At 38.4% G+C, this 12,780-nt stretch overlaps 1 protein-coding gene across 1 annotated transcript in view; it reads right to left on the reverse strand.

The window, feature by feature from the left end:
• LOC308687126 (Fc receptor-like protein 5) overlaps positions 1-12,780 on the reverse strand; it is a 40,983-nt gene that overhangs the window by 9,069 nt on the left and 19,134 nt on the right. The window contains exons 6-11 of the mRNA XM_081359389.1: positions 3,437-3,715; positions 3,054-3,338; positions 2,700-2,978; positions 2,348-2,611; positions 256-501; positions 57-158 (exon numbers count right to left, since the gene is read on the reverse strand). Of these exons, the coding sequence (XP_081215515.1) occupies positions 57-158; positions 256-501; positions 2,348-2,611; positions 2,700-2,978; positions 3,054-3,338; positions 3,437-3,715 (1,455 nt within the window). The remainder of the gene's footprint in view (positions 1-56; positions 159-255; positions 502-2,347; positions 2,612-2,699; positions 2,979-3,053; positions 3,339-3,436; positions 3,716-12,780) is intronic.

Here is a 12,780-nt window from a genome sequence, read left to right on the forward strand (position 1 = left end):
TTTGTTGCTGTTCATGTGGTTTAATAATTCATAACATGTGATGAACTGCTCCACACCTTTCTTGTGTTTGTGTCTCCACAGCAGAACCAGTGAGATGAAGAACAACAAGCAAACACTCAATCCTACAGACACAACAATGACCAGAAGAGAAGACGAAGCTGTTGAGACAAACATGACAAACACACAGATCTGTCCGTGAGTGACGTGATCCTGTATGATCATATTACAGTAATATCATCACTGATCGTCACTGACCTCTGACTGAGATCCAGCTGTGGAGTGACTGTCCTCTCTCTGTTTTACAGGAGTAGAAACCCTCGTGTGACTTTGAGACAGTAGTGATGCTCATCTCTCCTGTCGTCTGATTCTGGATCAGTGATCCGTCTTTATAGAAATCAGCGCTGAGGATCGGGGAGTTTGTAGATCGATGTAAACAGTGTAGAGTCAGAGTCTCTCCCTCAATCACAGGATCAACAGAACTCCCCAGAATCACCTCACCGTCTACAAACACAAGAAATGTGTGTTTAATGCTGTAAATAATAAGAATATAGCAAAACAAATCATAAGAAAAATACTGATATTATGAATTGTACTTTATACATCTCAAGCTTTCTTATGCTACTGTCGTGTAGTTTTACCAAATCTAATGAAAAAAAAATGCAACTATTTTATGAGTAAATGATTGTTTTGTTTAAACTGTTTTTTTTTGTTGTTGTTGTTGTTGTTGAAAAAAGTAAGCATTGTAGGAACATTCATTTTTTGTTAATTCTAATTGGTTATTCACGGTCACATGGGCACAGCGGATCAGTTCTGCTGTCTTTATTATCTCCTATGGTGGACTGTTTGAGAGTGTTGGAAGAGGCGAGAAGCGGGAGCAAACTTTCTGTTGACCGTATTGCATCGGTTTGAATGCCGTATCAAGCTTTATATAGCTTATCAGAATAAAATTGAAAGCAAGTAAAGTTCATCAGTCTTTTTGATGGAAATGATGACCGACTGTAAATGACTCGCAAAGGATTATTCCTCTATAGCCTCTATGTGGCTTTTGGATGCCGCTAATCAAGGTCCACCTTTAAAGGGATACTCCACCGTATTTTCATATTAAACTATGTTATTCCCTTAACTAAGACGAGTTGATACATACCTCTCTCGTCTCAGTGCGTGCACTAAATCACTCTGTCTTGCGCGAAACTTTGTTAGCACTTAGCTTAGCCCAGTTCATTCAATATGGGCCAAGCAGAGAAGCAACCAGACACCTTGACGTTTTCCCTATTTAAATACAGTTACTCGAGTAGTGTAACTCGACCTAGGACGGTGACACAAAACAAAACGTTGCGCTTTTCTAAGCGTGTAAAATGGATAACTATATTGTATGGCGGAATACCATAGCAAGTGCTTGTGAGCACTTCGACTTGGGCGCAGTAATATCTTCACTAGAGGGAGCGGGGGCCGGTGAGAGGATTTTTCACAAGTGAAGATATTACTGCGCCCAAGTCGAGTAACTGTATTTAAATAGGGAAAACATCAAGGTGTCTGGTTGCTTCTCTGCTTGGCCCATATTGAATGAACTGGGCTAAGCTAAGTGCTAACAAAGTTTCGCGCAAGACAGAGTGATTTAATGCACGCACTGAGACGAGAGAGGTATGTATCAACTCGTCTTAGTTAAGGGAATAACATAGTTTAATATGAAAATACGGTGGAGTATCCCTTTAAACCCAACCATCAGTGGGACACAAAAAGATTATAATAATGAGATTGTACAAATTCATACACATTAGTCACCAATTTGCCAAAATGTTAAATAGTTAAAAATTTCCATGAGAGTTTGTTGGTTGTGTATCAGATTTTTAACCACTGGCAGTTTAATCTGCCAATTTATATGGTAAGAATGTGAAAAGTGACCAGTCACATTTTGCTTTGTTTGTATGTGTCATTTAAGAGCAGGTTCATGTAACATCACAATAAATGAAGTTACAAAACGGAGCCTAAACATTCAGTCCTGTCAATCATCATTATGAGCGTATATAAGCAGCGACAATTCTTACGGCATCCCTCCTCCTCCATTTCTCTTATTCTTCCTCTGCGCTGTACTGTCATAGAGGGTTTAGATCGAGCCTTCTTTGAGGACAGCAAGCCAAGTTCATTTACCATTAACTATATTAAGACTGAATGGCCATGTGAACTCGCGAATAGATACATATGGAGAAACTCATTCAAATAATTGAACAGAAGTCAGTCTGTCATCAGCTGTACAGAAAACAATTAGTGGAAAATGTCTTTAGACTGTAATTATAATTTAGGATATAACATTAGACTAGTAGATGTCATGATTATAAACCAGACTCACCATGTACAGTGATGTTTCGAGGATGGCGTTTCTCTCCAGATTCAGACTCACACCAGTACACTCCAGTGTCAGATGTGCTGAGAGAGTCGATTACACATCCAGATCCTGTTTGTTTTGCACAAGTTTGTTTGTCTTTGTCTGTGTATCTTCTCACTGTCCATCCAGCAGAGTTACTCTGATCCTCACAGCTCAGAGAGAGAGAGTCAGATGAGAAGTGTTGACTTCTGCTGGGATTGATGACCAGAGACACTGAAGCAGAAACTTCTGAAAAGAGGAAAATGTCCATCAAAACTGACAGCACAGAGACTGCAGTGAAACACAGATCCGGATGAGCACAAGCATAAACCCTCACCAGTGATCCACAGTGTGTGTGAGCTGCTGTTGTGTGTGTAATAGGCTGGTTGTCCTCTCTCTGCTCTGCACGTATAAACTCCTGTGTGCTGTAGAGCAGCAGGACTGAGAGTGTAAGATCCTCCAGCTCCTCTGCTGCTGTCTGACAGATGATCATGATCTCTGAACCAGCTGAACGTCCAGCCTTTAGAGGAGCCTGAAACCTCACAGGTCAGAGTCACTGATTCTCCTTCAGTCAGCCACGGCTGTGGAGACACTCGCACTGATGCCTGAGCTTCAGCTGAACAAAACATCACCAGTTACAGAGCCGTAGAGAAACTGATGAAGAAGTTGATCACAACAAACACACACTCACCTGAGACAGTCAGTGTAACAGCATCACTGCGCTGAGAGTTTTGAGTGTGTATCTGTCCTGTACAGGTGTATTTACCGCGGTGAAAGAGATCAACACTGCTGATGTTCAACTCTTGTGTTGAGGTTCGGCTGACAGTGTTTTTATATTGGTTGTTGGTTCCCTCTATTTCCCATCTGTATGTCCACTCAGTGTCTCCTGCCCACTTTATATCACATCTGAGAGTGACTGTTTCTCCTCTAAACACTCGTTCATCAGGTCGTACCGTCAGCACAGCTTTAGGACTCACTGTACAAACACAGATTATTGCATTTATAGTTTCAGAAGTTGTGTAGATATTGTCTCTGATCTGTATTTGTTGCATCACACACTACAGTCTCTCTCACCTGTAACATTTACCCACAGTGCATCACTGTATTGTGTGTAATAGACTGGTTTCCCTCTTCCAGCTCTACACCAGTACTGGCCTCCATCAGACACTGAATCAATCTTCAGGCTGTAGGAGTTTGTTTCTGTCTTCTCTGTCTCAGGGTTCAGTGTGTGTTTGTACCAGTAAGAGTCCCAGTTTCCAGTGGACGGATCCATGCGACAGGTCAAAGTCACTGTGTTTCCAGTCAGTGCAGCTCCTGCAGGATCTGATGTGAGTTCAGGCTTCGGCTTTAGATCTGCAGGAGAACAACAACAGATTCAGATCCTCAAGACTCAAATAAATGAGCATTTTTAAATAATTTAAATAATTGCTTCAGTCCTCTTGTTGGAACAGATGAGGCTGATACAGAAGTGCGTAAGAAAAGAGTTGAGCTCCACATTACTCCTTCACTGTCACCCCTCTTTATCACATAGACATGAACATCACTATCCAAACTTAAATAGTTGTAAATCAAGAATGATTAGGAATATAGACCTATGACTGCTCTTGTTTCAAAGAAGAAATTTGGAAGATTATTGTAGAAGTGAAAATCATAAAAGTGAAACAGAAAAAAAAAAGTTATAGAAGTTTGAGTTTAGGAAAATGTATAATGTAAAAAATATAATTATTTATATAAAATATATATTTTTACAAAACATGTTTTACTTTAAAACTGCAAGAAAATCAAAGCCAAGTTGTGTTCCAAATTTTAGGTTGATATACTCTAGATCACACAATACTCTTAGATCGACTACAAAATTATACTGGTGTTCATGGACAAGCATTAAGCTGGTTCAGATCATACTTATCTGACCGCTCCAATTTTGTCTATTTGAATGGAGAAAAATCGACCATACCTCCAGTAAACTATGGAGTGTCGCAGGGATCTGTGTTAGGCCCTCTATTATTCTCAATATACAGAGATATTAGAGATTGGCATGGAGTACTTTCCATAAGATCAACTCTCAATGCAAATCAAACCAGCTATTAGGCTAACTGAAATAAAAACATGCCAATCTCTAGGTATGGTGAAGGCTATGTGATGATGTGGGGCTGTTTTAATTCCAAAGGCCAAGGGAACTTTATCAGGATGCATAGTATCCTGGATCCATGAAGTAACTGGCCTTTAAAAATAAAAATCTGCCTGGCTCTATGGGAATTTAACATAGGGGTGTCCAAACTTATGCACCCTGTATTTTAAGGAAGAATATTTATTTATTTACGATACATTATTCATTCACAAAGAAAATTGGTGTCCTTAAAGGTTGGATTTTTCCTAATTTTTTTAAATTAAGGCATTAAGTTCAGTTTCCAAAAGATTATTTTTTATTCCTCTTTTTAGTCAACTTTAGTATGGGTGTCTAAACTTATGCATAGCACTGTAGATGTATACAGTATGTGATCAGATATGGTACTGCATGTCAAGTCAAGTCAAGTATATTTGTATAGCGCTTTTCACAATACAGATTGTATCAAAGCAGCTTCACAGTATTAAATTAAAATAATACAACAAGGTTTGTTTCTAGTGAAATTTATTGATTGATAAAATAAAATTAAATATCCCCAAAATATCCCCAACTGAGCAAGCCAAAGGCAACAGTGGCAAGGAACCGAAAAACTCCATCAAGTGACCTAATGGTGTCCTAAAACTCCATCAAGTGACCTAATGGAGAAAAAAAAACCTTGGGAGAACCCAGGCTCAGTCGGGGGCCAGTTCTCCTCTGGCATTTATGAACTAGAGGCCGGATTGTAGTTTGAACTGTAAGATTAAGAATGTTATATGAATGCCTGGCTGAAGAGATGCGTCTTTAATCTAGTTTTAAACTGGGAGAGCGAGTCTGAGCAACGAACAGTATCAGGAAGACTATTCCAGAGTTTTGGAGCTAAATGTGAGATCCCTGTGGCACTCCATAGTTTACTGAAGTTATGATCGATTTTTCTTCATTTAAATAGACAAAAGGGTAGCGGTCAGATAAGTATGATCTGAACCAGCTTAATGCTTGTCCTTGAACACCAGTATAATTTTGTAGTCGATCTAAGAGTATTGTGTGATCTATAGTATCGAACGCAGCACTTAGATCAAGTAAAACTATTGAGATACAGCCTTGGTCAGAAGCTAAAAGTAAATCATTTGTGATTTTAACGAGCGCAGTTTCAGTGCTATGATGCGGCCTGAATCCTGACTGAAACTTTTCATAGATGTCATTTGCATGTGTAATACAATATTGTAGATATATTTACTCGTGCAACTTTGTGACATACTATCACGTGCACTAGTACCTAATAAGCACTAGCTAAAGAATGAGTACTAGGCAAGGCAGGTTTATTTATAAAGCACATTTCATACACCATGGCAATTCAAAGTGCTTTACATAGAGATGAATAAAAATAATCACGAAATAAAAGCAGGGGAGATTAAAACAGTTATAAAAGGAATTAAAAGAGATAAATGATACAGTTATAAAATGAATTAGAGTAAAATGAATTAAAATAGTAAATAAACTTCTCATCTGGCAAAACACCGGTGTATCTTATTTTGACTGTGAGATTTCCCCATGACAGTCAGTATTCTTCTGTGGGTTTTCATATACCGTGGATTATCTGAGCAATCCAGATTAGTAATCTGAACCAATCCAGACCAGTAATCTGTACTAGTCACCACAGTGTTCCCTTGACCGTCATGAGTCAATCCCTCTCAAACTCCACCACAGAAAGAGCACTTGCTCACACTAGTAGCTAAAGAATAAGCACTAGTACTAAATGTAATCTAATACAGCAGTTCTCAACCTTCTGCAACTCATGGCCCATTAATGACTGATTAAAAACATTCTGAGGATCACCTTTCCAAATATGATAGTATGAACACAGAATAACAGAGAATTCAGAAAGTGCAATGATATACTCTGCTGTTAATCTGTTATGCCACTGTAACTCAAGTCAGCTATAGCTGAAAACTGGCCTTATATAAAAAGACTTGTCAGGTTTACTCAGTAACAATAACAGGCTAACACCTGTAACAACAGGTCAGACACACAAGAGGGGAACATTCTCTCTATTCATTAAATGTTCAACAAAGTTCATTCACCCCAGTTTACATACTGTAAGTATAATTTATCAAATACAATTAGCGATATTAACATGTTTAAAACAATATTCTTTTGGCTTCCCAACACAGCTCGGGTGTTTTGAGTTCAAATGTCTCTGCAGCTTTGATGGTTTTAGCGCCTCATTTGACAAACTTTCTCCACATTCAACACACTGCGCCTTCAGCTTAAGGGGATTTAACACCAGACTATCGGACTATGGAAAGCCAAAAGGGCCAAAAACGAGTGAATTTTAACACGTCTACAACGCATATTTAACATGTATTTAAAAAACGCGTGAAATACACAGTAAAAATGAGTTTGAACGTGTCAGTGTCATCGGCTGCTGAAGACTTGGGTCTAACCATTTCTGTGAGCTTAGGGGGGTGTACCGTTCATAGACGAGGCTACCACCGTTTACATGCTATAGATCAGCTTATTCAGCCTATTTATTTTATCCTTTTTTGTATTTTTTTGGTATAGCCTATAGAAATAATATATTTAAATAGCAGTTTTTTGAAAATTTAGATAAAAATAAAATTGCCTTGTTTTTCTCCACTCATGCCTTTTTGTAAATAAACACATTAGTGGATATTCTAGCTTTACAGTCCAACTGAAATCAAAATTGACCTTATTTACTTTGTTAGCGCATATTACTAGTCTTGTGGTGAAAAATTAATCCGTGCAAGTTAATACACAGAAAAAAATTGTTTGCCGTCATAATCTTTAATCAAAGTCTGAAAAGTTACTTCCGGTCTGGAATGGCGTTCCTTCTCTGATGAAATAGGTTTGACGGCTTGGGTTGGGAAACGCTTAACCACTCCCCTCAAACCGTCAGTCTGTTATGAGTGAGAGATGGAGAGGAGGAGCGCTAGAGTAAAACCCTGCCCTCTATTCAATATTTTCACTGGGAAATACGTCACAACACTGGAGAAAAGTCGTTTGCAACTTCCGGTTCACGCGGACTTTAACATCAAAACATTGACATTTGTGTGGGAAAATCAGTTACATTGGAGGTAAGTAATCAATGCAGGATTAAGATACAGATCATTGTTATCAATATCTGTCTTTGGAAAACAACATGAGCTTTTGTTCTGCTAACATTTACAGCTGTCGCAAGCAGGCGGCGCTTATTGAAACCTTTTTGTTCAGAGATTGGGCACTCATCAGACAAACAGTAGGTACACAGGTGATATTATCAATTTCAATGAATTTAAAGACTTAAAGTATTTAATATGGTATTTAAGACTTTATATATAAGTATTTAAGACTTACAGGATTATAATTAGAGCTTGTTGGTCAGGACAGGTATAACAGGTATATTTCACATGTATTAAACGTGTATTTAACGCACTGATTTGTCACGCGCAAACAACACGTATTTAACGCATATTTCACGTGTATTTAACGCATTAAAAATTAAAATATTGCTCGCCATAAACTGATAAACCATAAACTTTTGTAATATATATTAGTCTCAGTACCTGCCCTTATAAAGCCTAATATGTAGCCTATTCAGCGTTGTATTTTCTCACCACACACTTCGAAGCTTTTGCTTGCACTCCCACATCTGCTTTTCAGAACACGATCCACATTACAGTAAAGTAATGTTACTGCATCTGATCGAACAAGCGGTCAATCTGACGTTGTGACGTGATTGGTGTTGTGATATTTAAACATAAATGAGCTTTTAAATAATGCATCTTAACTTAACTTGAGTGTTTTGGATCATATAAGAACATAAGAACATACATAAGAACAATCAGATAATTAGAAAATAACAAGATTTGTCAATTAAAAAATAAAATAAAAATTAATTTGGGGGTAGTCTACCACTGCCTACACAGCCCACCAGATGGCACTCCGAGGCCCACGGCCCACCGGTTGAGAATCACTGGCCTAATCAATACTAGTATCTAAAAAATATGTAAAAATAATCAGTAGTTTTGGTGAGTATAATGCTTATTTTTCTCCCCGTTTTTTTTTTCAGAGCTGAATATGATATTCTTCTTAATTTATTTATTTTTTTCCAAACATTAATACTATTGTAATGTCTGAAGAACAACAGAACAACTGAACACAAACGCTCAAGCCAAACTCACTCGCTCGTTTCTCTATTCTATGGAAGCTTATGGGTAGCAATATTCAATTTGAAATGTAATATGCAAAATGACAATGCATTGGGTTGGTGGCGGGGCCAATTTCCTTCCAACACCTCAAAATACGCACCATAGCGGCGTATGTTTACCTGTTGCCCTGCCTTCACGCAGTGATTGACAGGGCGGAACGGGCACGTGATCGGCTCAGAATGCATTTTCAAATTGCACATTGAATTTTGCTACATTCATTGCGTGACACTTAATGGAAATGCAATCGCAAGTGTCTTAACTGTGAGTGTAAATGCAATTAAGAAAAAATAACATTTAAATTACAATTTTGCCACAGTTTTTGCTTGAACATGTTAAACATATCTAATCATTTCTGCAATACATTTTAAAGGAGACATATCATGCTTTTAAATTGTTCCTTTTTACATATAAATCATACATTTGTAGTCTATATAAAGCGGAACTGCAATGCTTGGGTCTGAATTCCTCATTATTATAGCTCCACAGGCCCCTTTTCTACCCCTTTTCTGATGTGCGTCTGAGAGCAACTCGTTTTGGTGCGGTCTCTTTAAATACAATTGAGACACTTCATACCCCGCCCCCTCCCCAGGTTGTAGCGGTGACACTCGGTTCAACTCCACCCCGTTCGGCCATTTTTGTAGTTTGATAGCAGAGATAAGATTATCTAGTGGCACAGAAACGTTTTATTCACACGTTATTAACAAAATGTCAACAATGGAAGACTTGTCCAGCCAGCCTTACATGTTCGAGCCAGAGTTGGAGCCGGAGCGAGATGAAAATGAAGACGACGAACCTGCAGAACAACGTCTTCATATGGATGTATCGCAATGGTGTGTTACTGTATTTACACATGAAACTTTGGTCTTCCGACCTTTTACCACCGTGTCGATTTATTTTGATTAATATGTGCGAGGGAGAGAGAGCAAGACAGCGTCTAGTTTGGAGACGGTAAAGTCTTGTTTACACTTTCGCCTTGCTCCGAAGAGAGAGAGTGTGCGCGCGCGACCGGGGTCTCTCTCTCTCTGCTCGTTCTTTCAGTTAAACATGTGCCCTGTCCTATTTGTTACAGTCTATGGCCCTGTCACAAGCGCGGCAGTTCATCTAGATTAGACGGTGTAATGAAGCGTGTGGGTTACTACATCCAACAACCGAACATTTTAACTTACCCTCTCGTAACTTCTGCATCCTTTAGCTTGGACTACAAAACTGCAGCGAGAAATAAAAATGGCGGATTGCTCGAAGTGGTGGGCCGGAAGTCAATTTCCTTATGTGGCAGTTCCGCTGCAAATACTGTGACGTAATAGTTCAAAAAACGTCATAGATAACAGCAAAATCGGAACAGGTTGAAAAATATGACCAAAACAGAATATAAAGATATCAACGAAGCACCTGAAGAGAATAATTTCAAATTTTCTGTACTTCTAAACACTCCAATTATACAACAAAATGCATTTAAGGGCTAAAAAAGTGGATTTAGCATGATACGTCCCCTTTAATATTAATTTTGCAACTTATTAAAAGCATTAAAATATGTATTCAATGTACATATTAAAACTAGTGTATGAAATGGCAAATGTAAATTTTATAATTGAATTTTCATTTTCATTTTGCACCAAACGTTGCACAAATGTATGGGAAAATTAAAATTTAAATACAGAAATGCATTGCCATTTTACATATTGCATTTCAAATTGAATATTGCTACCCATAAGCTTCCATACTATCCGGCCTTCTCCGAACTCACCGCATTAACCCTATAACTGCCGGTGCAAAATAAAACAGCAATTTCACAACCATTATAGAGTCAGTGCGATACACTATTAAAAGTGTATTAAGAGGTGGATTGATTCAGCTGGGACACCACTGAAGGTTAGGTGTGAAATGCAGCGCCCGCTACTGGTATTAATATATCACCATATGGTCAATGCATATATTGCAGTGTATTGAAAAATATAAGCACTAGTTTCCCATATATGGACATGTATTATGTAATATATTGCATTATATTTTGCAGTATATTCCCATATATTTTTGTTCCGGAAGGGGATAATCTGAAGGGCAGCAGCTCATGAATGAACTGAACATGTCTGAACATGTCTGGAACATGTCTGGAGGATGGGGTGAGCGAGGCACAAACTAACGCACAAACTAACGCAGAGCTAGTTGTAATACACACGGTTTAAAACTTTCCACACATGCCAGCATGACGAAACTTAGAGCCCGTACACACGGAGACGCGTTCATCTGTATAGCCTACGTAAATCTTACGGATCCGGCCTTTTGCGAGCCTGAAACCGCTATTTTTTTAAACCGGGTCCCAGAGTGGATAAATCTGAAAGCGACACACTTGCGTTTTCGTGTGTACAGCCAATCCGTGTATTTTGTGAAACGATGATGTCATCACCCCACGTGTTCGTGTTGCAGAAGCTGCTGAGCCTCTTATTTCTTATTTCTTTATTTACTATTCACTTGAATGTATTTTTGTTTTATTTCTTTATATTTTTTCTTTATATTTTATTTCTTATGATGCTTGTCTGTTGTCTGATTAAGTCATTTTATATTTTGTGCCAGGCCATTTATGGTTGTTTATATTGTTCAATAAAGCTATTAGTAAAAATAAATAAATAAATAAATAAAATAAAGAAGAAACTACTGAGCCTATTATTATTGTATACAGCACACAAGGTTTATGCACATGCTCCAAGTCTTCTCCGTTTTAGTGTATCTCTGTGGCAGAATTACAGCGCCACACACTGGTCTGGAATGTGAACTACAGCGTTTTGAGTCGGTTTCAGTGGTTTCGTGCGTACGCAAATATTTCTTTAGAGGACGTCGTGTTTATGGTATTTTTTTTTTTAGAACGAGGGAAAAAAGATTGGATTGGGAAAACTCTGGTTTGGTGTGGATGTGGCCTTAGTGTATTTACTAGTTGTCATATCAACAATATAGTGAAAAAATCTTTGGATGATATCACTGAACATTTATTTAACCCACATGTGTCAAACACAAGGCCCGCGGGCCTAATCCGGCCCGCCACATTATTTTATATGGCCCGCGAGAGCATGGGTGTCTTAAAATTAGGAATGCAACGAAATTTAGGCTGCCGAAAATTTTCGGCCGAAAATAACATTTTCGTTTTTTGGCCGAAAGATAAAAAGCCGCCGCGCCCCTCCGTGTTCGGCGATGGTTTGACTCTGGCTCGACTCTGGCTCAGCGTGTTTTATGACTTTGCGTGCGAGTCCGCTTCCGAAGATGCATAACTTCTAAGCGCGTTCCGCTGTGTGTGTGCGCTGTGCTCTCCGCTCCGTGTTCACAGCGCGTTCTGCTCAATGTTCCGCAAGCAACCTCCGTGTGTGTGTGTGTGTGTGTGTGTGTGTGTGTGTGTTGCGAGCTCTGCTCACGCTCACCCTCACCGGAAAGGCAAAGTCCGCAAAAAAAAAAAGTGCCGACATGAAATTTCTCTGGACTTGTTTCTTTTTGCAATAGCACTACTGTGCTGTAACATGGTGTGTATAGCCGTGCTGGGCAACACTGGTAAAATTACACGAATCACGATCCTCTCGTTCTCCCTGCTCTGCTCATGCTCTGATAAAAATAGCTTTGTAGGACTATACTTTATTTTGACAATTGGTCAAAAAATAAATCTGTTAAATCTGATTCTGCTGCATAGAACTGATTGAAGAATAATATACTGATATTTTATATTATTTTAATATAATAATATATTTATTTAAATATATTAAATATTACATAATATTTAATATAATATGTACCAGTATTATCCTTTTCACCATTTGTATCACTCCGCTTGTCTGTGTTTGCGCCACTTGCAGGCGACAAGTGACTGTCTTTATGAGTGAACAATTGAACTTTAAACTGATTATTGCCAAAAACATTGATTAACTCAGGAAAGAAACAAGTTGCTGAAACCAATCTTTAATGCTAATATAAATTGCTCCCTCTGGACACAAAAAGATTGCACTGGTTTTTGATTGAATTGTAACATCTATGCAAAATAATCCTTGAAAGATTTCTCATTTAAGGCCATTCCTGTTTGGAATATGTGATTGTGTTTTGTCAACAATAAGCAGAAACATTCTGCATTTCCA

The sequence above is a fragment of the Scardinius erythrophthalmus genome (genome assembly GCF_964197995.2).
Source record: "Scardinius erythrophthalmus genome assembly, chromosome: 2".
In the NCBI taxonomy this organism is placed as follows: domain Eukaryota; kingdom Metazoa; phylum Chordata; class Actinopteri; order Cypriniformes; family Leuciscidae; genus Scardinius; species Scardinius erythrophthalmus.